Here is a 26,052-nt window from a genome sequence, read left to right as displayed (position 1 = left end):
TAAGCAAACTCTTCTGCCAGTGACTCTTGGGTGGGAGAACCCGCCAGACATGAGAACTGTGCACAGAACAGAGTTGCGCAGAGCAGCGCTCTGGCTTCAACGGAGAATGCTGCGCGCTCCTTCCTTTGGCTCACTCTTGTCCTGCAAGGTGTGCTGGCTTTTAAACACTTGAGGTCGGTTAAATCCTCTGCACATGCCAGGGCCCTATCCAGAGCCCAAGGGGCTAAGGTTTGACCCCCGCGTCACTGTTATTGGGAGATTCTATTTCCCCTAAAAATCCTCATCTCTCTCTTCTTACACCTGCACCCTAGTCAACAGGCGGGACAGGGGTATGATAGGCCTATTTTAAATAGCACTATTTTACGGTCAGTCTACAGGGGCCTGAATTACAGTCCTATGATACTTCGACCCCCACCTGCAAGGACAGTGGCGTTCATCTTTCACCTATTATTTTAATTTTAATTTTAATTCTTAGACATCTGTCATCCCCTTACCCCCAGCCCCCCCCCCCCAAAAAAAAATCTCGGGTAGTTTCTCTTATATTTGGGCCAAGCTCTCTTTTGCTCATTCAGCATTTTATCAGCCTGATTTTGCTGTCTGTTTGCAAAGTCCCCTGGGAAGGTGTCAAACGCCCCTTTTCAATTGTATTTAGTCACTCAGGTGCGGAGCCAGCCCGAAAGAGACAGCGGAAGGACTTTCCCGGACTCCAGTGTCGCTCTGCAGGCCGCGCCAATCGGCGCACGGGTTGTGCCTGGGGCCTCCTCTTTGTAGGCGTGTCGCCAGTGAGTGATAGACGGAGCCGCCCGGCCCCGCTCAGCCCAGCCCACGTTGCTGCTTAGATTGAAATGCAGAACTCAAGCCTCTTTCATCAGGGCACAGACTTCCTTTTACTCTTTCCTTTTGCACTCTCGCCGCCTCCTCCCGGGGTGAAGAAGCGGAGGCACCGGCGGCCCGGAGCAGCGATAGACTGACTGGGCCACTGAGGTCTAGCGAAAAGTTTCTTTGGGGAGTGTCGAACTGGGGCCCCGTGGCTTTACTGCTCGGAGCAATGGGTGAGTGGCGGCGGGGGACGCTGTCAGAGCCGGGAAGGAAGGGAGGGAGGGAGCGAGCGGGCGAAGGAGGGAGGGAGGGAGCGCCAGGGCGCGCACCACTGAGCGCTCGCACTTTACTTATTGACTTTGCTCATGTTCCTACAAGTTGTAGGAACATGCTAAGGGTCAGTGGCGCCCAGTCGTTCAGTCTGATCGCTGTTGGCGACTAGGTTTCTGTCGATGCCATTTTCCCAGAAGTGCGCGGTGGCCTTAGCCAGCCCCGCCGCCTCAGCGACACCAAGTTTTGTTTCACACGCCTACGAAACGGGGAGGTCACTCCCCCATAGTTTGTTTCCTCTAGATCTTTTTCTAATTGCTTAGGGCCTTAAGAGAGAAGTTGGGGGGGGGGGGGCCGGGGAAGAGACTCAGAGACTTCAGCAAGCTACAGGCGAGAAGGAGCACATTGCAGGCGTCAAAAGCCCATTTCCATCGCAGCCTTGGAGACTTTTGAACTCCCGAAGCTGCCTTGAGTCTCACCACTCGTTTTTTTTTTTTAACCTGCTGCCGCTACATGTAGGCACAAGCAGAATGAAGGAAGTAGGGCCCTTGACCCAACCTCAGCAGTCTGGGCGGTGGGGCTAAGTTCGGAGCCCTTAGCGTGTAGGAGAGCCCGGGACCCATGCCCCCGCCCGACCTCCCACCCCGACGCGCTCGGAGGTCGTGGCCAGCGGCTATCCCGAACTGCGGGTGCGCGTCCTCGGGCGCCCGCCGTGTGTTCCCTTTTGCAGAGCCAGCCTTTGGGGAGGTGAACCAGCTGGGAGGAGTGTTCGTGAACGGGAGGCCGCTGCCCAACGCGATCCGGCTCCGTATCGTGGAACTGGCCCAACTGGGCATCCGACCGTGTGACATCAGCCGCCAGCTCCGGGTCTCGCACGGCTGCGTCAGCAAGATCCTGGCGCGTTACAACGAGACGGGTTCGATCTTGCCCGGAGCCATAGGGGGCAGCAAGCCCCGGGTCACCACCCCCACCGTGGTGAAGCACATCCGGACCTACAAGCAGAGGGACCCTGGCATCTTCGCCTGGGAGATCCGGGACCGCCTGCTAGCCGACGGCGTGTGTGACAAGTACAACGTGCCTTCGGTGAGCTCCATTAGCCGCATCCTGCGCAACAAGATCGGCAACTTGACCCAGCAGGGCCACTACGACTCGTACAAGCAGCACCAGTCCGCGCCGCAGCCCGCGCTGCCCTACAACCACATCTACTCCTACCCCAGCCCCATCTCGGCCGCGGCCGCCAAGGTGCCCACGCCGCCCGGCGTGCCCGCCATCCCCGGCTCCGTGGCCATGCCACGCACCTGGCCCTCCTCCCACTCCGTCACCGACATCCTGGGCATCCGCTCCATCACCGACCAAGGTAGGGGGCCAGGGGCCGGGTGGGGACGTCCTGGGTGCCCTGCCTGAGATTTCTGCCTCTGTGGGTCTTCAGGCGTCCATCCCACCACCCGAGGCTTTTCCCTCTTAGGGAAGGCAGGGAGTCCTCCCAGGGGGTGTCCTGATCTCATTAACTTGAAAACCATGCCCTTCCTTGGCTTGCCACACACAGTCTCCTGCCTCATCTCAAACTACCAGACCCAGAACATCCCCCCAGCCCCAACACATGGTTCGCATTTTCCACCCTCCCCCGCCTCTCGCGCCGCCGCTGCCTCACACTGGCTCGCTCGCTAGCAGAGCGTGGCGGGGACCCGACTTGGGGCGCAGCCCAGCAGGCCCGAGCAAGAGTGGGGCTGCCGGTTGCAGACGCCGCTGCGGCCAGTTTATTTGGGGAGCCCATGCAGCCGCGAGGAGTCGGGCACCCAGTGGAAATTACAGGATTCTTCTAGGATTCTGGCAATCAGGCCAAATTTGCTGGGGCAGGAAGTTCAAATGTCACCTAATTGGTTTCATTCTTATGCCTCGCTTCATTTTCCTCGGAAACAGAGGTCCCGACGTTACTGCTAGTAACTCGTTTGTTACAGCGTTGCTCATTGCGGGACTAATTTTCTTCTCTGTTCCTTCCTCCCTCCCACCTTTTGACTACCCCTTTTCTTGTATCGATACACATCTAGTTATACACACGATACATGTATGTACACTTGCATAGACACATGCACATCTATGTTTACACACATGGAAGTATATACACACATCCGAGATAGTGTTACTAACCACCACTGTGGTGGGAACAAAATACGAAGCTCTTCTCTTCAGTTCTTTCTCCTTTCCCAGCTCCTGCCTTTTTCCTTTGGGTACCCTACTCCCTAGGAAAACAGAGATCTGGAGTCCCTTCATGTATTCAGCGGGTACCACCACAAGGTCCTCTTCCTTTTCACCCTTGACCTTGCAGGGCTGGGAGTGTCTTTTCTACTAAGTAAGAACCATTCCTCTACTCCTCAATTTGGCTTCCGCAGGAGACTGGAGGGGTTTGTTTTCTTTTACTGCGAGGTGTGTGTGTGTGTGTGGGGGGGGGTGTGTTGATGTTAATGTCTTCTTTAGTGTGTGTGTGTGTGTGTGTGTGTGTGTGTGTTGATGTTAATGTCTTCTTTAGTAGGGAGAAGAGAAAGTAAAAATGCCCTAGACACAGAATTTAAGTAATGAAGAGATAAAGACGAGCTTACCTTCTCAGCCAAAAGTTTAAAAGTGCAGAGGAAAAATTAAATAGGAAAGTTGGGGGAGTAGTTCCTTTAATTATTTCTTGCCTTTCTCAGTTGCCACCACATTGGCACAATTATCTTTTTAAGTAATTAAAGCAGAGCCCTGTTTTCTCATCATCTTGTTTTCTGTGTATGTAGAAGATTCCTCTATAAGCTTAGTTTTGTCATATTTCAGGACTCGTTGGACATTTCGTTGGAGAGCATTTGCCCTTGATTTATAGGATAAACTGACCTTACTGACATGTAAAGGAAGCCCCTGTTCATGGGAAAGTGTGAGATCAGCAGAAATGGGGGCTCACGGGGGATCTCAGTTTCTAAGATAACTTCAGGCTTGTGCCCACTGACTGTCTTTTGTCTGGAAAAGCAAAAAGAGACAGGCAGTTCTAGGCCAAAACACAATTTCCTGGTGCAAAACAGAACGCAACCTAATTCTTAGGAGAGGGGGAAGTATAGTGAAAAAAAAAAAAAAAAAAAAACCTTGACAATGTTGAAAAGAAAGCTTTTCTTTCTTAGGGAGTCTAAAAAAGACCAAATGGCTGTTGGGAATGTATTAGGCATTGAAGAAGAGCAACTCTTGACCCACTTTCTGGATGCTGCTTTAAACAGTCTGCTTCCTGACAGTATTGTATATGTAAAATAATTATTTTTTCAAATAAGCATCTCTACCAAATGATTGTCACTTCTGAGGAAATATTTAAAACCAGCTTATAGTGGCTTTCTTAAACTGCTTCTCCATTTGTAGGACCCACAGATAAAAGCAAATTGATTGTTGTTTTCAAATATCTTCTTTTAAAGACCTTGCACTTGGTCACTTAAAGATGACAATATATGCACAACTGTACGAATTGTGATGATTAGTTAGCATAATATGCTTTTATTTACATCTCTATTTAAGAGCAGTAAGGATAACTGTTTTGTTTCTTTTTCAAAACTCTTAATTTGAAGATTTTTGCATGCAGATGCCCTTTGTTCTATGGGGAGGGGAGGAAATACTTACCTCATTTTAGCTTTTAACCGCTGACACTTGTGGCATTATAGTGGTAACTATTTATTTTTTGAGTCATATGCACATAACCTCATATATTTAATGTGTAGAGTGAGTATCAAGGGTAGACACACATAAGGAATGTACACACAGGCCAGAAATCTTTGTGTGGGAATATTTTGCATGTGTTCTGTGCATGTGGCATCATTTAATTATTTGTTTGCAAAGGACTTTGCAGGTCTTTTGTTCAACCTGTTAACTTAAGTATTATAACTTCACAATAAAATGAGCACTTTTCTAGACAATTCTGAGCATCAGCACTGGAAAAATAGGCCAGGCCACCCCTCCCTCTCTTTTCATTCTGCATTAATTTCGGATTTTAGTCAACCACCAGCTGTCTGGTGCCTTAATGCAGGAGGAACATATGCTTCCAAAGATTTTCTTTCTGATCGAGGAAATATTTGGAAAAACTTTCAGGTTCTCGGATTAGTTTGGAGAAGAGGGAGAAAGTGAAGGCCAGTGGAAAAAGAATAAAATTCTCGAGTTAGAGAATTCGCGGGTTAAAGAGCTGGGAGAGGCCCGCTCAGAAGCTAATGCAAGTCCCAGGCCTTTCGCTGGAAGCCAGGGAGCTACCTCTAGGCCTAGCGTTCCTGGAGGTCAAGGGAGGCATGGGGCCTCCCCCTCCATTCGCAACGGAGAGCGGCAGCCTAGTGTTCCCAGATCACGGATTCGGGTCCCAACTCGGGGGGAGGGCCAGGCTGGTGGGATGCGTAGCCTGAGACCTTCTTTCCTTCCCTCTCCAGCAGTGAGCGACAGCTCCCCCTACCACAGCCCCAAGGTGGAGGAGTGGAGCAGTTTGGGCCGCAACAACTTCCCTGCCGCCACCCCGCACGCGGTGAACGGCTTGGACAAGGGCGCCTTGGAGCAGGAAGCCAAGTACGGCCAGGTGAGGAGTCGAGGGGCCGGCGGGTGGGCGCGGGCCCTGGAGACAGAGGCTGCCCAGGCCAGGGCACGCTCTGACCGCGCACTGAAGGGCCGGACGCGCCCTCCGAGGCCCCGCGCACGGTCCAGCGTGGAGAGGGTCGCTCGGGGTCCAGGCTGAGGTCCTGATGGCCTGGAGGACAGAGCTCCCCGGAGATGCCCCGCAGGGACTTCGCTGGGACCAGGTCCGGGAGGCACCTTTGCAGCCTTCTGCCCACTAAAGGGCCTTAGGAGGCGCAGGGAGGCCGCGCCAAGCCCTCGGAGCTGCAGGCGGCCGGGCTGGTGGGTCTTCGCGACAGCGCGAAGGGAACGTGGTAGACGAGGCGGCTTCACGGTGCTCGAGTCTACCCCCCACCCCCTAATATCAGCCCCGACCCCAACACACTGCCAGGCAGGTTTAGAGCACTTGAGAAGGGGGCGACTCTATATGCCATGCCATGCCCGGATGAATATTCCCCGATGAAATGTCACACCATTCATCTGACCATTCCCCGATGAAAGGTCACACCGTCATCTCCCAGGGGAGGCTAGTGAGAAAACCTCAAATTACACGCACTGGCTGCAGTGTGGACCTTTTAATTTTTCTTTCCTTCTGTTCCTCCTCCAACTCTTAGAAAACCAAGAAATAGCAAGAGTATGTCTTCATTTTTGGCCCCCGCCCCTGCGTAACACTGAACCAGCACAAGAGCAAAAAGCCCAGGGGGGTTAAGTTCTCCATCCCTCTGGCTGGAGTCTGGAGTTCAAAGTTCTTAGACTATAAGCACAAACAAACAGACAAACAAATGGACAGGAAAGCTGTACTAGGTTTCATTGGTTTGATTGCACCTGGGTTAGCTTTGCCCTTTTCTTAAGACCAATTCCCAAACCTCCAAACATCCAGTTTTTCCTTTTCGAAATCTTCACGTTTTCTTAAACTTCAAAACTAACATTTCAAGTCAAAATGGAACTCGGATTTACTAACTTGCTGGAGGAAATGCATAGTCATATTTTCCCTAACAAATCTCATTTCTATTCTCTCTCCCTTATTCTGTAAGAATGTTCTAGGACTCTTCCGGGGCAAAAAATTTGAGAAAAGGAAAAATTACCGAGAAAAGCAAGTTAGGGAGCCTTCTTCCTGAACTGAGTCTCCCTCTACTGTAAAGAATACTAGTGGAAATTTTAGGAAAGTTCGTAAACTTACACTAGGGCCTGTCTCTCTCTCTCTCTCTCTCTCTCTCTCTCTCTCTCTCTCTCTCTCTCTCTCTCTCTCTCTCTCTCTCTCTCTCTCTCTCTCTCTCTCTCTCTCTCTCTCTCTCTCTCTCTCTCTCTCTCTCTCTCTCTCTCTCTCTCTCTCTTTAATGCAATAGTTAGGCTCCCCTGTCATTTATCTGTCAGGCTCTCGATTTCTTCATCAAACAAGGAACCTCAAGGGATATTGTGAAGATTCAATGGGATACTGCAATTATGGATGTATGGCACATATAAGATTAAAATGAACTGTAGTTCTAAATGACAGTAGAGACTGACTTCTCAAAAACAAAAAAATTTTTGGTGGGAGGTTCAGTACATGCTTTGTTCAGAGAGCACAGAGTCAAAAAAAGACCAAGGTATTTAGTTGAAAATAATAGGAATGTATATAAAGCACTTGACCTTTATTTAATAGGTGTTCAGTAATTTTTATTAGGCCATCATTTCTTGGAATAGCCTCATGAAGTATAGTGTTGAAACTCAGTCTGTAAAGTTCATATGTACTTCATGAACCCATTTTATATAGAGAGCAGTGTTATAATCCAAAATTAATTTTATATTTATTCCCTTGAGTTAAGGTCTTGCACTTAAAATTGCTATGAAATGATTCATTTATATGTGCACGTAACACTAAATTCACCGATTTAAAATAAAAATAGAAGCTTCAAATATTCTATCCTATATATTCTTAATATTAAAATGGATTATATTTGGGGCCGGTGAGGTGGTGCTAGAGGTAAGGTGTCTGCCTTGCCGAGGAAGGACTGCTGTTTGATCCCCCTGTGTCCCATATGGTCCCCCCAAGCCAGGGGCGATTTCTGAGCGCTTAGCCAGGAGTAACGGGTGTGGCCTAAAAAAAAACAAAAAAATGGATTATATTTAATGTGTCAAATATTAAATTATAAGATTTCTAAAAACAAATAATTTAAAGAAGAGGCTAAATAACTTAAAAAAAAACAAGTTAACATTTTTTTCCAAATAAAAAAAGGATATTTATAGGAAACATTTTAAAAGTTGTAAATTGTAATATGCTAGTCTTCTGCATTCCCATGTAGTAAGATAATTAAGATGAGGTAAACTTTGAAAACTTGAATTGTTTCTAAGCACAATGAAATGATTGGCTACATAATACAATGATAAAATAATTTATTGATGAAGATATGTGAACTAAATACATAGCTTATTCTGTCTTTTTTAGAGCTGTTATAGAGTATAGACATTGATTTTTTTGAGGGTAAAGTCATACATTAATACTTGCTCATAAACAAACATGCAAAGACAGTAAATACATGTGTTTGTCTTACTATATGATCAAATCTCAACTTTTAAGGGTGGCTTTGTTTTCTCAAAGTATTGTGAATATGTATATTTTTCAACCAAATGTAAAATCAGATGACATTTTTCCTCTATGTGTATAGAGAAAACCTTATATTTTCTTTTTGAGCAAAATTTTAGCCTTAGCAAAGAAAAATTCTTAAAATTGTGTACATGATATTTTCAGTGAACTTGTCATTGTTATTAAATAATTCAGTATAATATGATTCCATTTTTATGATATGATTTAATTTTTGTATATAAAAGAGGATATTGAGAATTCAGAATTAGGGGATGCATACACTTTTCCCAGAAGACACCTGTAAAATTACTAAAAAAAGACTGAATTAAAAACTGATTGCAGGTACTACTGATTACTATAATCTAGAGATCCTATTTTTAACTTAAACTGTAAAGATGTCCAATTGTTAATAATTAGAACCTTATGCTCATTTCACCTAACATATCCTATCCTTTTTAAAATACTGATTTTAAATATTACAACTGATTATACAACTAATATTACACATGTATTTTATTTTATGATACTATTCAGGAGTCCTTTTGTTTACCCAATATTAAGTTTATTAATAGTTTTGTAATCCTTTAAAATTTTTCTACTTTCTTAAAAAGTAGTGCATATCTATTGCGCTAATAAGCGGCAGCCCTACAAGCTTTGTGTACTTCAGAATAGTGTATGCTTAAGAAGTAAATTTAATATTACATTAGCTAAAAATTTAGATGTCAAAAATAAAGATATAAGAAAATTCAGGGCCAGAGAAATAGCATGGAGGTAGGGTGTTTGCCTTGCATGCAGAAGGATGGTGGTTCGAATCTGGCATCCCATATGGTTCCCAGAGCCTGCCAGGAGTAATTTTTGAGCATAGAGCCAGGAGTAATCCCTGAGCGCTGCCGGGTGTGACCCAAAAACCAAAAAAAAAAAAAAAAAGAAAATTTTAGACAAAATATAAGAATATACAGGAAAAGTTTAGGTACAAACAGTGAAAATATTGAAATATAGTATTTCTGAATCTGAAATATAATTTCCAGTGCATAATTTTTAGTACCTAAAATCCAATTGACATCAGTCTCATAAAAATTAAAATAAAGTTGCACTGGAGTTTTCAGCATATCAAATAAAACTATATGTAAAATAATTTATAGTTTTGTAAGAATAAAATTTCAGAAAATGCCAATAATATTTTATAACGTTCTCTACTGTGACAAAAATTCTTTAATCTACTTAGTTTTAAACTATTTTAATCCTAAAACAAGATGTGCAATTATGAATCAGTAAGCCATATCATAAAATATTAAAAATGTGGGGCCGGAGAGATAGCACAGCGGCTTTTGCCTTGCAAGCAGCCGGCCCAGGAACTAACGTGGTTGGTTTGAATCCCAGCGTCCCATATGGTCCCCCTTGACTGCCAGGAGCTATTTCTGAGCAGATAGCCAGGAGTAACCCCTGAGTGTTGCCGGGTGTGGGCCAAAACAAACAAACAAACAAACAAACAAACAAAAAATTAAAAATGTAATTAAAGTTTTTCCAGACTATTTTAGTAACATCTGGAAACATGAAATACAAAGAATAATTGTATTGCTTTTTTCTCTTTCCTGGAAATATTTAGATCTACAATTTGATTAGTAAGCATACTTAAAAAAGATCCTTTTATGTGAGTGTTGAAACCGTATTTGCAATATTGTTCATTTTATCTGACTTGTTTTACAAGGTCATTACATAATGAATTAAGAACTGTAGAATGAAAGTGAAAAAATAATTTCACTATGAGAAAAAAATTTTTTGTTCTCATATACAAATGCTTTTCTTACTATGACATGGAAGCTGACATTTTGTATTAAGCTTACTTGTGCTTAAGTCATATTAAAGTAGTCATAAAATAATCTTATATAAAGTAATTTCTCCATTAGGGAAGGAACAGGTAGAACTGATGAGTAGATGAAAGACTGGGTTGAGAGCCTGACACTACTGTTCACATTTCTCTAAGAGAGAAAATGTTTAGTAGACTATTCCAAGAATTTGAAGAAAATTCTATGACCTTTAAATTACCAGACAGTTGTTATACCAGTTTTTTCGTGGTCACCAATGTTTGGATACAAATACATTTCCATTTTCTTTTGGAGAAGGGGATAATAAATGGAATGACCATAAATCAAATAATGAAATGGCTGTGTTAGAACTTTTATTTACCTTTTTCAATAGCTTTATTCATTTTGCTTACTTAAAGTATGTTTGTTCTGTGTTAAATGTCTAGCTTTTTTAAGCAAATTTTTTATTTCAAAAATCTGCACCAATAATAGCATAAAATGATTATGAAAAGTCAATGATGGGTTCTATTTTGTGGCAATGTGAGATGTTAAGGCAAATCTATATTCCCAAAATATTTATATCCTGGCTCTCTGGCAATATAGTTCATCAGTATTTATTTAAAAACATAGTTTTAGAAAATGGTAAAACCTATATTTCAAACATTTTAAAACTAATGAAAAGTCATGTTTTCATTCTTGATAATCTTAACTAGACTATATTGCACTTTTTTTCTTCTAATGTTAGTGGGATAAAACCTGTCTTTTGGCAAATATATCCATCAAAATAATTAACTTTTTTTCGTGGGTATGTAATTTGGCCTATTTTACTTGATATAAGTAAGTCTCATTCTCAAAATTACCTAGAAGAGTTTGCTTCAGGGAGGCAAACTTGAAGAGTTCTTTAGAGGAAATGTTTTCATGGCTTTCATGAAGATAGACATGAATAAGCAGTTGATGGATTTCTTATTTATGACATCTTTAGGTAAAGTCATTTTCAAAAATGAGATTTCCATTACATGCCCATTGCTGGGGTTTCATTTGGAAAATTTGTTTACTCTTCCCTGGGGATTCCATATGTTGGTTGATTTATAAATCATATTTACAATCCAATTAAATAGGGTAATTTAGCATGTTTGCTCCCACTATATTTATGGTGTACATTTGGTAGTTTCTACTCAGCCTAACTAGCTTTTCAGATTAATTACATGCCCTTCACTGAAAACATTAAACAGATTTTGGAAGTTTAAGTCATGTACATTTTTTACTGAAAAGAGTAAACAAACATCAATGCTACCTGTAGAAGTTTGCCTTTGCGGTGGAAAATTTTACTCTTTCCATGATTGCTTCATAAATAACAATTACTTTACCAACTAGAGATTTATATATCTTACTAATGTCCTGTTTTGAAATTAATAGTGTGAAATTGATGTGTTTATTGAGTCACTTGAATGAATGAACAGAGTAAGGTGGCATGTATGTTTTAAAAAATATTCATTCAGTAAGAAAAAAAAATAAGACAAAACAACCTGAATCTCTCACTCCCCAATATAGATTTTAATTTAACCCGAGGAAAAGCTAAGAGCTATTTTTTATACTGTTTAAGGTTAGCGTGTTTTTTGTTTTGTCCTGTAAGCTTGAGCTTCATCTTGCCTTTTTGACAAAATGATGTCAATTTTTTTGTTTTTTTTTTCTTATCCTTTTCTACATCATAGAAGGAACTGCATCACTAAAAATAACCGAAGTATATTGTGTATTTTTGAGAATTTTAATATATTTAATACTAACAGGAATGAAAGTATAAAGAAATAGGTTTAGGGCCTTAAGTATGAGAAATTTGCCAACTATGGAAAAATAAGCTTTTACACTTGTCAAACAAATAATGAAATAAGTAATAATGGAATAAGTAAGATACCCAGAGACAAAAATGATAAATTTTGGGGTATAAATTCAGTTTTCTGCTTCCACCTAAATTCAAGGAGTATTATTTAAGATCAGAACCCACCCAGTATGGCTTCTTCGGGGGGGGCAGTATTCCAGAGAGAATGTCTGAGCAAAATAGAAGGAAAAAAACATTTAGACAGTGGGACTGTAGGCACTGCAACAGAATAGCAGAAGTCTCAGAAGGAACTCAAAAGGGGAGAAAATTGTTCTGAGGGTACATTATACGAGGAGAAAAGAAAGATAACAAACTCAGCATTCTGACTATCTGTTTAATTGTACGTGTTTGTGAAACATGGCACTTGTTTTCGTTATTTTTAATAACTTTTAACCTAATATTTTTATCTTATAAACCTTGGTGCTTATTGGTATCAGTAGGGTAAATGTGAATTAATGCTATAATGCAAGCAGCCAATTATAAATACCTTTTCATATTGAATTGATATAATTCCTCAATATTATAGACTATTGAGAAAATTATAAATAAAAATCACCACCACTGTAAGGTCTATATAGAGTTCTAGATTTTTTTTTCCCTGCAGTTAGACAGTTCTTTGTTTTTACATTATCTTCTGAAAATCCTAAATTATCTCATTTGAGCCATTCTAATGAGCCATTCTTAGAAGTAGAGGGGAAATGTCATTTTTTTGTAAAGTTATTTGCTTTTGTCATTATTTTTTGGTTTTGATGTCACACTCAGCTGTGCTCAAGGCTTACTTCTAGCTTTACACTCAGGGAATCACTCTTGGTGGGCTCTAGAGACCATATGGGGTGCTAGGGATTGAATCCTGGGGATTAAAACCTGGTTAGCAGTTTTCCAGGCATCTTCTCTGCTCATGGCAGTAGTTCTACTATCTTCTCCTGCCCTGCACCTCACTTTTAATCAGAGGGGCCTCTTTAGCAGAGTCAACTCTCAGAGCCTTGCGGTGTCCAGGTTGAAATTAAGGGACTCACACAAACATTCAACTCAGCCTGGGCAAGGGGGTTTTAGAAATTAAGACATTTCTAAAGAATTTGGACTCATTATAGAAAACATTTTGTTATCTCTAAAAATAATCTTGTTTGAGATTAAATTGTGTCTATCTCTCAACTGATCAGAAAAAGCAGAACAATTTTCCACAGAGTGCCCTTCATCAGATAAAGGCAATAATTTCTTATCCTTTTATTTTTCTTGGTAGGGGAAGGTTGGTCCACAGTTGGGAGTGCTCAGGGCTTACTCCTGATGTACATAAGTCGAAGAGGAACCATATATGGTGCTGGGAACTGAACTGGGTTGGCTATGTGTAAGACAAGTGCCCTACTTGTTATGATATTGCCTCAATCCTGATCATTTCTTTTAACACATGATTATGGCCTATGATAAAGAAAAAAATTATTTAATCTACTTTATGTTGTTAAAAAATAAAACTTCATTTATATACAGCAATGGTGACTAAAGGTTTCTCTATTAAAAAAAATCACATCTCAGGGACCAGGGAGATCAATCAAAGGGCTGGAATACATACATTGCATGTGGGGGGGCCTTGATTTGATCCCTACCCCTGCTGCTGGGTATGGTCCAAAAACATACTCCAAAAGACAGCATCTTCCTCTGAGACCGTTTTTACACATTTTACTTTCAATTAAACAATGACTACACTTGTAGTCATTATAAATTGTCTTGTAATTATTATAAATCCAAAATCTACAACCAGCTATAAGGATCAATTATTAATTGTAGGGGTTGACTAATGAAATTACTGAATAAATTATGTTGGGTATGTCTTTGTGTCTCAGACAGAGGAGAAATTCCAGACATTTTAGTTTTCTTTCTACCTTGATAAATAAAACATGAAGAACATTTTTGAAAATTAAGAGATAAAATAATATTTTGTATATTAATAGTCTTGAGAAATCCACCAAAAAGCATGATAGTACAAAATCATTTCAACCATTTTATTAGATATACATAAATATTAAAAATAAATTGCATTTCTAAAAAGTAGTATAAAAAGCTGACATGAAGATAACAACTTCAGGACTAGGGAAGTTGCTTCAAGGATAAATACAGAAAAATTTGTTCTTAAAGAACAAGGGCAGCTGGGGTTTGAAAGGATAGTTCAATAAGTAGGGCACTTGCCATGCATACATTAGACAAAGCATAGGGTTGCCCTGAATGCTATGAGGAGTAGTGACCCCTGAGTGCAGAGCCAGTAGTAAACCCTGAGCACTGCTGGTATAAACTCCAAACAAATAAAGGTCAAGAGCAGAAGGTTGACCTGTTACTTTTATTGTAATTTTGTTAGAAACCCATTAACAGTGTAAAATCCATCTACATAATCAAATTCACATATTACTCTAAATAGAGAAAATAATTGATTTCCATAGATGGGAATAAAAATAAAAAAATTCAGTTAGGAAATGATGCTAATTTAATTTTTATGCTCATTTGAGTTGGAAAAAGCAAAAGCATCTTATTAACATGTACCTGCTTTACTTACCTCAAAAGAATAAAGCAGCATTACCTATAATAATTATATTATTATTATTTTATGTTCAATATGTTGATGTGTTGATTCATTCATATTGTCAGGGAAAAGAATTTGCTTTTAATTTATAAATAATGTAGAAACTGGAATAGGGGGAGTTCCTTGAAGAGAAATGCTAAATCCTCATGCCAGAACTAGGATTAGAAATCAGGGTGTTTTGAGTGTTTTGGTGTTGTCAATAGTAACAATACCAACAATAAGTTATTGGAGTCAAGAACACTAGTTTCTAGGCACATTTGATTGCCAGAGCTGTGGTGTTTTGTTTACATACTCAGATTTTCATGTTAAACTTATTTCAAAAAATTTATCCATGTGGCTTAAAAATTCACATCAAAAGGCCCCCCAAATTTGCAAGCAAATGTCCAATTTCAAAACCATACAAAGTTCTTTTATATTCACACAGACATTTTACTTTCTTTTTTCTTTTTCTTTTTTTTTTTGATAAACAGCTCTAGAAAAATAAATCCCAACTCCATTTTAAAATCCTTATGGAGAAACTGTCCAACTTTTTGTCTTTTGTCCAAATAGTGTTTTCAACATGACATTTAAGAATATGGCCCATGTTTTCTTAAACAAAAGTCACACTCATTTTGAGTTTCTAAAGTGACAGCCTGTACTCTCTGCCCTCCATTACTGGCAACGAAAGCCTCACTAGTCAGGCCAGTCCTAAATGCTTCAATAAAAGAGCCCCCCACCCCCAAATCCACACACAAAAAACAAACAACAACAAACAAACTCATGTACAGGGAAGGTTGACATAGGCATATGGAAAGTTGAAGAGATTCAAGAGTAATTTAAGAATCATTCTTTTCCTCATATTACATTTTTTCTTCCTGTAATTCCAAATAGGAAAAACAAATACTGTGAATTTTCTGGTTATAACTTTTGTAGAAAAACTCCACAAAATTTTGTGGAAAAATTATTATCATGTCTTTTGGCACCATATTTGTTTATGGAGCAAGATTATGAATGCATTTTGAATAAATGAAGGTCACTATAAAATGGAATCAGTCAGATATGTTAGTCAGAAGGTTAGTTACAACTACTCAGAACTTAGATTCTGCTATTCTTTAAGAACTATGAAAGGTGAGTGATGATAATGTGATTATTTTCACTTTTCCTCTTAGGCACCAAATGGTCTCCCGGCGGTGAGCAGTTTTGTGTCAGCATCCAGCATGGCTCCTTATCCTACCCCGGCCCAAGTGTCTCCTTATATGACCTACAGTGCTGCTCCTTCTGGTTATGTGGCTGGACACGGATGGCAACATGCCAGTGGCACCCCACTTTCCCCCCACAACTGTGACATTCCAACATCCCTGGCATTCAAAGGAATGCAAGCAGCCAGAGAAGGGAGTCACTCTGTCACAGCTTCTGCGCTGTGATGGGGGTGTCCCAGCTGCACCACACACTACAGGGGGTCTGGAGTGGTGAATCCTTCAGCAAACCCACCCCTTTCCCTCATCTTGGATTCCATCCTTCCTGCCCTCCAACCTTCCTGCCTCAAAAGCTGGCTTTAAGGACTTACATCCTTTGTTCTGATGACACTTAAATATTTCTTGCCATAAACTTTTCTCTCCCAGAAAACCTGACATGACTTTAGGATTTAAAAACAAAAGTAATGTTAAGGATTGAACAAGATATTCGTGTTGCCCACACACTGTTTTAACATAGTGAAGAAACCTGCACCCCTCAAAGGGCTTAAGAAACTTTTTAAACGAGTTTTTGGTAAAACCATATGTGTATATTTATTTTAAATCAACCTGAACTTTTGAAACGTGCAATTGTAGAGATTTTGCAAAATCAATAAAGGAAAATACATACAGAAAAAAGTTATGTTACACCCTCTAATCAAATAAGGTGGCCAAATAAGCTTTAATTCATCATTAGAAAACCAATCAGTAATTGAGTTGAGTGATCCTTTGTTTAATTTTAAAATAGAAAATTACATGTAACACATAAACAATTTCTGGATTTAACTCCTCCTTGTTTTGACTTGGTTCCAAATACAATAATGTTTATATTTTTTATTAGTTTGTAAATATGGGCTCTGGATGGTGCATTTCTGTTTTCATTCCTTAAGTTATCGTTCCTTCCTACCTCTACTCTTCTCTCTGTTGTTTTTTCTTCTTTTTGCAAAGGTGACTTTCTGTCAACTTCTTTTTCCTGTTTGGTGGAGGGTTGCTTGAGCTCCTGGACCTGGACATACCCCAGATTCTGTGTGTGCAGTGAAGGACGGCTTTATTATCGCATGAAGGACATTTTCTTTATACAGCAGAAGACTCAATCGAAAGATAAAACATGCCAGTCTCCCATTTTGTATCCTAATAAAATAATACACATGCCAAGCATATAAAGACAAAGAGGTGGAAAATATCTAAACAAGAATGCTCTAAACGAAGTCCCTAGAAATGTATGTTTAATGTGAAATGCTTTACAAAGAGACTTACATGAACTTTATATTAAGAAAACCACTGTGAAACTAAATTGTACTGTTATTGTTGGCCTATCTGTGTGTTCAGCAATTTCAGACCAAAATTATTTTGTAATTTAAAGAAAATGGAAAATTCTGCTCTAATGAATGTAAAAATGGCTTTCTGTGAAGTTTACATTGTTGTAAAGAAGCATGTTTCATGAGTAGGAAAACTGGTGGTTGTAGAAATACAGATACTATTTAATTTTAATTAATTCCCTTTATTCATTTTGGGAGTTACAGGACACATGTTAACTGACAGAACTTTCTAGGCCAATATTTTTTGTTTGTTTGTTTTGGTTTTTGAGCCACACCCAGTGGGGTTCAGGGGTTACTCCTGGCTCTGTGCTCAGGAATTATTCCTGGCAGGCTCAGGGGACCATATGGAATGCTGGGGATTAAAACTGAGTAGACCAACTATAAGGCAAACATCCTATCAGCTGTACTATCACTTTGGCCCCATGGCCAATATGTTTTTCACTTTAATGTTATAGAGAAATAGTATGTGTATGGATGTGTGTGTGTGTATGTGTGTGTGTGTGTGTGTGTGTGTGTGTGTGTGTGTGTTATGAGCTGTATTTTAAAACAATCAATTTTGCGGCAAAATTCTACATTTTTTTTCTCTTTTATAAGACATTTTTTCCTGCTTGGCAATATAGGCTTGCAAAGATGTGTTTAAAGTCTTTGTTACCATTCATCTATTGGAAAATTAATATATTGTGGTTTTTTATTAATTCTGTGCAATAACTAAAAAGGCACATCACTACATATGGATGTTAAATATGCATTTATGAGGTGATTTTGTTTCCTTTCTATCTGTGCTGTGCACAGCGTACATGGCTATCCAGTTCATTTTTATTGGTTTCATGGCTTCAGATAACTAGATGAGCTAAATTTTCAAATTGCTTGGACATTAATAGTAAGCAGATTTCTGACATATGAGTTATGTTTGAGGAACTGCTTCTTTCAAGCAGAAGATACCTTATAATATCTTTGAACTGAATTTATTTCTAAAGCAACTAAAATTCAGTGCTACAAACAGAGGATTATAACTTCAGGAGAAGAATAAGCAGAAGGAGCAGATGAACTCTCAGGGCCATAGTCTTCCTTTGATCTTATAAAACTCCCATTGACATCTGGAGTTCTCAGTCTGGTGAAAAAATAGACTAAACCGAATGGAACAAAGATATCAGTCCAATATTTTGGTGGAGACTTTAAAGCCATGCGTAACGGGAACTCTCCTGCCATCCAGAAAAAACTGACATAGGGCACAGAATTATTCCTAATCAGATATTTTTAGGTGGCCACTGGAGTCCTTAAAATATTAATTGTTTGTATGGGAATACAATTAGATGTTTTCCTAATCTAAATTAAGAAATCTCTTGTTATGCTATTTATAAATTTTTCTGGTTCTCTTATCTTAAAAATTTATTAATAGTATCAAAGTTTTCATTTTTATCTTCTTTGCCTATATCTTTTCAAAAACCATAGTTAATACACACGATATAAATTTAAAAAGACAATAGAAAGCCTAAATACAATTTGTTATTATGACTGAAGTGTACTTTAAAATATAAGCTAAGGAAAATGGGATGGTATATGTTTGCTTTCTGTGATTGTTTGATTTTGGGGGGGGGTTGGTATGATTTTTAAACATTATTACTATTGGCCAAGGCTGAATATTTCCTCTGTTTCTTAGGGAGTAAAAATGGTGTTTTTAAACTGACATATACATGCTTCAGAGATACTTTTACTCCCAAGCATATGGAAAGGGTAGAGGCTCAAATTCATGGCTCTGTGCAGGCTAAATATTCTGTACAAATATGAAAAATATTACCAGCAAGGATCAAATGCAGTGTACAATAGGAACGTTTGTTTTTCTCTGGGGTTTTCCTACTCTTAACAAACCTCTTATTGAATATTGGGCTGAGATATAAATTAAATACACTTTGAAAAGGATGTACAATCGAAGGCTGTGTATGTATATACAGTATGTTAAAAAGCCTTTATTTTTATACTTAAAATGCTCTAAATTAATAAAGAGTAATAATTATTATGTTATCTTTTATTTTTATTTTCAAAATGCTTTAGTGACATACCATCATGGTAGAAATATATTATAGTAGTTAAGAACAAGTGGCACATAGAACATGTAACTAATTTTGTTTTCTTTAGAGGAGAATCATATCAGGATCCAGATATAAAATCAAATTTTATATCAAAGCCAAGGAGACCTTTGAAAATGTTAAGAATATATTTCTACCTTGAAACAGTTTATTCTTCATTTTATATATACCTTGGGGTGGGGGTTGGGCTACATTCAGAGATGCTCAGGCAATACTTCTAAAATACTGCACTAAGAAATTACTCCTGGCAGTAATTTTGGTTACTATATGAGATGCAGATAATTGAATCTGGGTCATTCACATGCAAGGCAAGAACCCTACCCAATGTACTATTGTTAGGCCCCTCTTCATAATATATTTTAACAATGCAGACAGCAAATAAGCACTTGATGCTGTAATTTAAAACTGATAATTTGGAAATAGAGTTTAACTCAAATTCTTATATGTATGTATGAGCACACCTATTGGTACTCATGTTTATTTCAAGTTTTGTCCTGAGGAATGACCCTTGTTGATGCTCAGAGGACCATATGTTGTGAGTATTTGAATCCCAGTTAGTAGCATGCAAGGCAAAGTCGTTAGACTCTGTATAGTCTTAATGGTCCTTTTTCTTTCTTTCTTTCTTTCTTTTTTTTCTTTTTTTAAGGGTGAAGAGTATGGGCCACATCTGTCAGTCTTCAGGGCTCATTCTTGGCTCTGTGCTTGGGGATCACTACTGATGGTGCTTGGTAAACCATATGTGATAATGAGTATTGAAACCTGATAGATGAGTACAAGGCAAGCCCTTTACTTATTACTATCTCTATGACCAGGCCCTTATTATTTCTTCCCCCTTCCCGCACCTTATTTCTTAAGAATGTCACAGATGAGCTATGATAAAGATATTTGGATGTAACAACACAACTAGGGGACTCAAGAAGTGGTTCCAATTTGTGAATTAATGTAAAAATATTTTAATGACAGTTTCTTTCAAAGGAATTATGTGAAAGAAATAGTTTAAGATAAATGCATGTTCCCATTCTCCATAAGAATATGTTTAAATTTAAATAACTTTAAATATAATGACTTAAAATGTGATCAGCTTTAAACATCCATACAAACAGTAAATTTAGGAAAATAGAGTTGCTATGTATAGTAAATAGACTTACATTTTAACATAGTACTAACAAGACTCAACATTTCAGTGAATCTAAAATACATTTCCTAGGATTGGAGCAATAGCACAGCAGGTAGAGAGTAGGTCTTACGTGTGGCTGACCCAGGTTTAATCCCTGGCATTCCATATGGTTCCTCGAAGCCTGCCATGCCAGTGTGGCTCAAACCCCCACACCATCCAAAAAAACCCTTTGTTGTGCCTTTAAGTATTATTTATGGCAGAATTTAACTTTTTAAGATAACTTAAATTTTATCTTAACAAATCTTTAACCCAGTCTCTTGTTAAATAATTGTTTAAAACTGCCAGAGAATGATTTGCTTTTCAAAAAATCTAAGCATTTCTTGGCTTGATAAAAATTGTCAATATAATAATGAATTTTAATGGTGAAATAGTTTAATAAGAACAAAGATCACAAAATATATACTGCTTTCATGAAATACATGTGATTTATATTTATTATCCATTTTACATTATCATTTCAATTGCTTATTATCTCATGATTTTATCAATATGACAAATCTGTCTTAAATTGCTTAGGGATAATTTCTGAAGTACCTGAACAAATGGTTTTCCCTTCTATAAAATAACAATCATGTTATAACTGTATTAGTTTATCTAACTCTAATTTCTCATAGTAGGGGATAGTAAATATCCAAAATCAGAAGGGAAATAGGACTCCGTAGGCAATCACCAGTTCTCCTGAAGCCATGAATAAACATATTCATAAACCAGCAGCATTACTGCACCACCTAGAAAAGAAAAGAGATGATTTTTAATTGCAAAGCCTATAAAACAGGAATGTCTTTCACACAAGGATTTTGAATCCATGAAGTCTGACACTGCCGATCTCATGGGGGCTATTTTATGGCAAAACTTCAGTTCTTGAACTATAATAGATTTAAAAATATTTTTGGTGGAAATTTCTAAGATAAATAAAGATCACTCTGAATGTCTAAATACATTTCCCCTTATTAATTTACATTTAAATCATTTTTATCATATTTTATATATACATTTATTTATTTATTTATTTATTTTTGGTTTCTGGGCCACACCTGGCGGTGCTCAGGTTTTACTCCTGGCTGTCTGCTCAGAAATAGCTCCTGGCACGCACGGGGGACCATATGGGACACCGGGATTCGAACCAACCACCTTTGGTCCTGGATCGGCTGCTTGCAAGGCAAACGCCGCTGTGCTATCTCTCTGGGCCCTATACATTTAATTTTTAAGGTAAATATAGACACATTTAGTCATGGTGTTATTCTGTGAACAAAAGCCTTTAGATTCTTCATATGCCGGCAATGGATTTAACTTTTTCAATTTATCTTTAGCATACAAGAGGGAAATTTCTAGAATGGTGATGTATCAGTCTGTTTTCTGCTTAGAACTTTCAAACTGAATTGCAATGTGAAAAATAACTTGAATATTTAGAAATTGTGTACTGAAAAATTGAGCTAGCTTACGACCTCTTATTATCTTTATTTCTTTTGTCCTCAGCTATATCTGAAATCACCTGGAAGATTTGGTCGTAGGGTTTGGATGCTATAGATCATCAATTCTCATCAACTAAGTGACATGTATTATATATGTGTAAATATATGTAACCAAAAGCAAAGAGGCTTATAAATTAATATCTTTACAGGGATGATGCAGATAATCAGACCCTAAGGTCAGTGAATATATAGTCTCTCCAAAACACTAGTATGTGGATGATTTTGTATTTTATATGATGTAGTACATGTCCTAGTCCCTTTAAGACAATCTCTACTCATCCTTTCATGTCTTTGTGAAGAGTATTATAAAATCGAAATGTGAATAAATACCCTGAGCACAACTAGAGAAGACGTGGCTGCATAAATAATAGAAGATTGACTTCTGATGGAAAGAAATAAAACTTGATTTTGGTCTTGGTTATTTTGTACATACTACCATATGCTCTCTCTTTTTAATCTATAGGCCACACATGTTTGTGTAACTATATACCAAAGATAATTATCTGCCTATAATTTTCATTTTTAACCCACGAAGATACTCTGTGGGACTCATTTCAGCTGCTGTAGGCCTCTCAGAGTTTGGGCAAGCTGAAAAAGGGACAAGGTAGAGAAGCATGTTAATATGAATGTAATTTATATGTTTACTCTTATTCACTGCTCACAGTGTAAGACAAGAACATGCAGAATTGAGTCCAAACTTGGAGCTTAAACCACAAAACAAAGATTCTCTTTTTTTTTTAGGAGGAACCAAATTGTTAATCATATACTACTACTCAGAAAGTTACAAAAAGAAGATTGAATGTTTTACCAGAAATATGAATGAAAAATCTAGTTTCTTCTTTAATTTTTACTGCCCATCTGTTCCTCTTCAAAGAAAAAATATCTTATCTTAAACAATAAGGTTTTATCTCCTTTTTGGTCTGGGGGATTTGGGACCATGCCTATTGATCCTCAGAGTTTACCTCTATATTTGTGTTTAGTAAACACTCCTGGTTGGACTCAGAAGACTTTATGGAATGCCAGGGATTATATCTGAGTTGGTTGCATGTAAGGTAAGTGTCCTAACTCATGTACTATCACTCTGGTCCTCTTTCCTTCCTTTTTAGCTGCTAGAAATTGCTCTTTTAAAATGGGAATGAAGACTTGTCCTAGAATCCAAGATCTAGTTATTGTTTCATTTAGCTTCAACAGCAAGCAACAACCCTTTCCATTGAATTAATACCACAGAAACTCAGGGCATATACAAAATAATTTAAAATCCAACCAAACATTTTATAAATTTTTAAGAAGACATGGGGTCAGCTTATTGAAGGGTTTAATATTAAGATTCCAGTCAATTACTGTTTTAGCTAATCTTGCCCTGGTCACCACCTTTTAGGATCTGTCTCCTCTTAGAAAGCTGCATAAGGACCAGTGCTGTGATTTACTCTAATATTAGGTCTACTAGCAGGTTTTTACTGTGTAAAAAGGGAGAGACAATTGCATCAAGTCAAAATATTCTTTATTACTGGGATGCCTTTCATTTTTTTCTTTTTTTCCCCACATGGGCCAATGACTAACAGAAAGCAAATCTAACTTGAAAATGCAGAGCAAAATCCATGCTCAAATTTCTTGGAAGTCTAAGATATAGGGATCCCATAAAAGTGTTTTATATATACATAAAAATTTTTTTTGTTTGTTTTTTTGGGTTACACCTGGCAGTGCTTAGGGGTTCTTCCTGGCTCTACGCTCAGAAATCGCCTCTGGTAGGCACAGGGGACCGTATGGGATGCCAGGATTCGAACCACTGTCCTGCATGGAAGGCAAATGCCTTACTTCCATGCTATCTCGCTGGCCCCCATATATACATAAAAATAAAAATTAATAAAAAGTAAATTTAAGCTTACCAGCTACAGACTACTGGTCTAAAATATATTTCAGGTTGGTGAAATGTTGGTTTGCTGGTTGTGCATGATTTTGAATGTGGTGGGAAATGATGGTCTTACAAGGGAGGAATAGGAAAGGGAGAGAGGAGAGAAGTAGAAGTAGAAAACATTACCAGGATGTCTAAGTAAGTGTGGTTTCATTTTTTTTTTTAAAGTGTGTACTTCTGTACTTATTCACAAGGTTACTTATAATAAATGACTATTTGTCCAGACGATTATGTCTGCAGCAGTTATTTTCTTATCTATTTACATAGAAGCTGCTGACATTGCCTGTGGGAATGGCAGCTGGTTTTTTTGTGGGCCGAATTCCCAAGGAAGGGTCCTGAGCCAGGAGCTTCTACTGTCTTGCTGACAGAGCCCAAGAAAGTGAGCGCCAGCCAGCCTGCAGTTTTGTCCCTTCCCAGAGGTGACTGTGAAGAACAGGGACTTCTGCTGTCCACAGAGGCAATGTCCTCCTCTTTTTGAAAAGAAGATGGGGGGGATGTAGAAAAAAAAGAAAAAGAAAAGAAGCTGAGGAAGGCACATGAGAATAGTGAGGGAGAGCTAATGTCTCCCTCAATGAAAATCCTACCCTTCAGTCAGAAGGCAGGGTGTATTTCCACACTCCCTCCAACTCCCATGGATTGTGGATCCTTCATTATTGAATTAAGCAAGTTTTTGCCTCCTAACAGCTCCAGCATGGTCAGAAATGGTACCTTAAAACAAAGGTAGAACTTTTCTAGTGGGCATCTTAAATATCCTTTATTTTGACATACAACTGTGTATCCTCAAGATTTTCATCTTTCTATGGGATAGGCTTTCATTATATGGCTGATAGAAACATAAGCATAAAAAGAAACACCAGAACTATGAGGAAAGAATGATTTAAATAATAAAAATTGTTACCTGGTCCAAGCCTCATAATTTTGGGAATCAGGCCTTTGTACAAAGCTAAAATCCTGTAATGCGAAGGAAAAAGAGCAACATTCTTATTCTTAAAATACAATATACATTGTGCCACAGTTTTAATAAATGGTAATCCATAATTGACCAGAAAAATTATTTAATATTATGAATATCCCAAACCAGACTGACTCGTTTCTGCTGGATGAGGAAAAAGTTAATCAAGTCTTTATTATTTAAACAATGATGGTCTTTTTCAACCAGAAATATGACTTTCATCAGTGAGCTAATTTTTGCTTTCAAGATAGGAATTAATTTTAAGGCAATTGTGTGTAAGAAAAAGTGACTTTTCTAAGTGTATTTAAAATACCCACAAATTTGATCTTTAGATAAGAAAATGCAATGTCAGTTAGTTCAAAATATTACTTGTTTACTTTGAGTAGCATGTGGGTGCAGAAAACTGGAGAGACCGAAAAAAAGACTTAAAATGTTGTCATCAAAAGATATACTTTAAATTCTTTAAACTCCTTTTATAGCACACTCATATTTAGAGTTATAGTCAGAAGATTCTATTATTCCTGGGTATTATGTATAGTATATTCAAATAAAAAGTTCATCTTAGTATTCAGAAACCAATGTAGGACACTCATATAATGGTATTTTCTTGATGGGATAAGGTTGTTTTGCCAATATTTCATTTCACATTGTTCTTAGACACCTTGTCATTTCTTTACTGTGCTCTAGGACACACACCCAAGTTTACATGGTTTCATGCTCCCATCAATATGGAAGCTTGTTTTTTTTTTTTTTCGGGCCATACCTGGTGATGCTCAGAGGTTACTCCTGGCTCTGCACTCAGAAATCACTCCTGGCTTGGGGGACTATATGGGATGCCAGAGATGAACCATGGTCTATCCTGGGTCAGCCTCATGCAAGGCAAATGCCCTATTACTGTGCTACCACACCAGCCACTTGATTTGGTGTTAGAGTCTGGCACATTTATTTATTCCTTTTATTGTTTATTAAAATAAATTATTTAAATTAAATCACTGAGATTCAAAGTTACAAAGTAGTTCATGATTGAGTTTCAGTCAGCCAGTGTCCAACATCCATCCCTTCACCAGTGTACATTTTCCATCACCAATGTCTTCAGTTTCTCTCCATCGCTCTTCCCTGCTCCCCATGCCTTCGTCTGTAGTAGACATTTTCTCCCCGCCCTCCTTCCTTTTTTTCCTTTTAGATACTGGTCTGCAATATTGTTACTGAGGGAATATCGTACCACAGCCTTTCAGCACCCAGATACTGTCCAGAGTGATCATTCCAACTATCAAATATATATGATATATAACCCCTCTCTGCCCTAACTGCACTTCTCTGCTCTCCGTGGCAAACTTCTTATCATGAACTGGTCCTCTTGGCCTGCATCTCCAATTTCTTTGGGTGTTATTACCACACTATCTTGCTTTTATATATTCCAC

At 38.6% G+C, this 26,052-nt stretch overlaps 2 protein-coding genes across 2 annotated transcripts in view; one reads left to right on the top strand and one right to left on the bottom strand.

Annotated features, from left to right (window-relative positions):
- The first annotated feature begins 1,710 nt into the window (after positions 1 to 1,710).
- On the top strand, positions 1,711 to 15,904 carry PAX9 (paired box 9). Its single transcript, XM_049766695.1, has 3 exons — positions 1,711 to 2,446; positions 5,511 to 5,653; positions 15,650 to 15,904. Exons 1-3 carry the CDS (start codon positions 1,711 to 1,713, stop codon positions 15,902 to 15,904), a joined length of 1,134 nt encoding a protein of 377 aa, XP_049622652.1.
- Positions 15,905 to 20,713: 4,809 nt separating this feature from the next.
- The window catches only part of SLC25A21 (solute carrier family 25 member 21), a 238,160-nt gene continuing 232,821 nt past the window's right edge, over positions 20,714 to 26,052 (bottom strand). The window contains exons 8-9 of the mRNA XM_049766821.1: positions 24,578 to 24,630; positions 20,714 to 21,023 (exon numbers count right to left, since the gene is read on the bottom strand). Of these exons, the coding sequence (XP_049622778.1) occupies positions 20,962 to 21,023; positions 24,578 to 24,630 (115 nt within the window). The 3' untranslated portion in view covers positions 20,714 to 20,961. The remainder of the gene's footprint in view (positions 21,024 to 24,577; positions 24,631 to 26,052) is intronic.

Source organism: Suncus etruscus, chromosome 2, assembly GCF_024139225.1.
Source record: "Suncus etruscus isolate mSunEtr1 chromosome 2, mSunEtr1.pri.cur, whole genome shotgun sequence".
NCBI classification, from domain to species: Eukaryota; Metazoa; Chordata; class Mammalia; order Eulipotyphla; family Soricidae; genus Suncus; species Suncus etruscus.
This window is presented reverse-complemented; position numbering and strand designations above follow the sequence as displayed.

Coding starts and splice junctions, on each gene's coding strand:
- PAX9 (XM_049766695.1), top strand. CDS start 1,711: ATGCCCCCGCCCGACCTCCCACCCCGACGCGCTCGGAGGTCGTGGCCA. Junction 2,447..5,510: donor CCGCTCCATCACCGACCAAG/GTAGGGGGCCAG, acceptor TTCCCTCTCCAG/CAGTGAGCGACAGCTCCCCC. Junction 5,654..15,649: donor AGGAAGCCAAGTACGGCCAG/GTGAGGAGTCGA, acceptor TTTTCCTCTTAG/GCACCAAATGGTCTCCCGGC.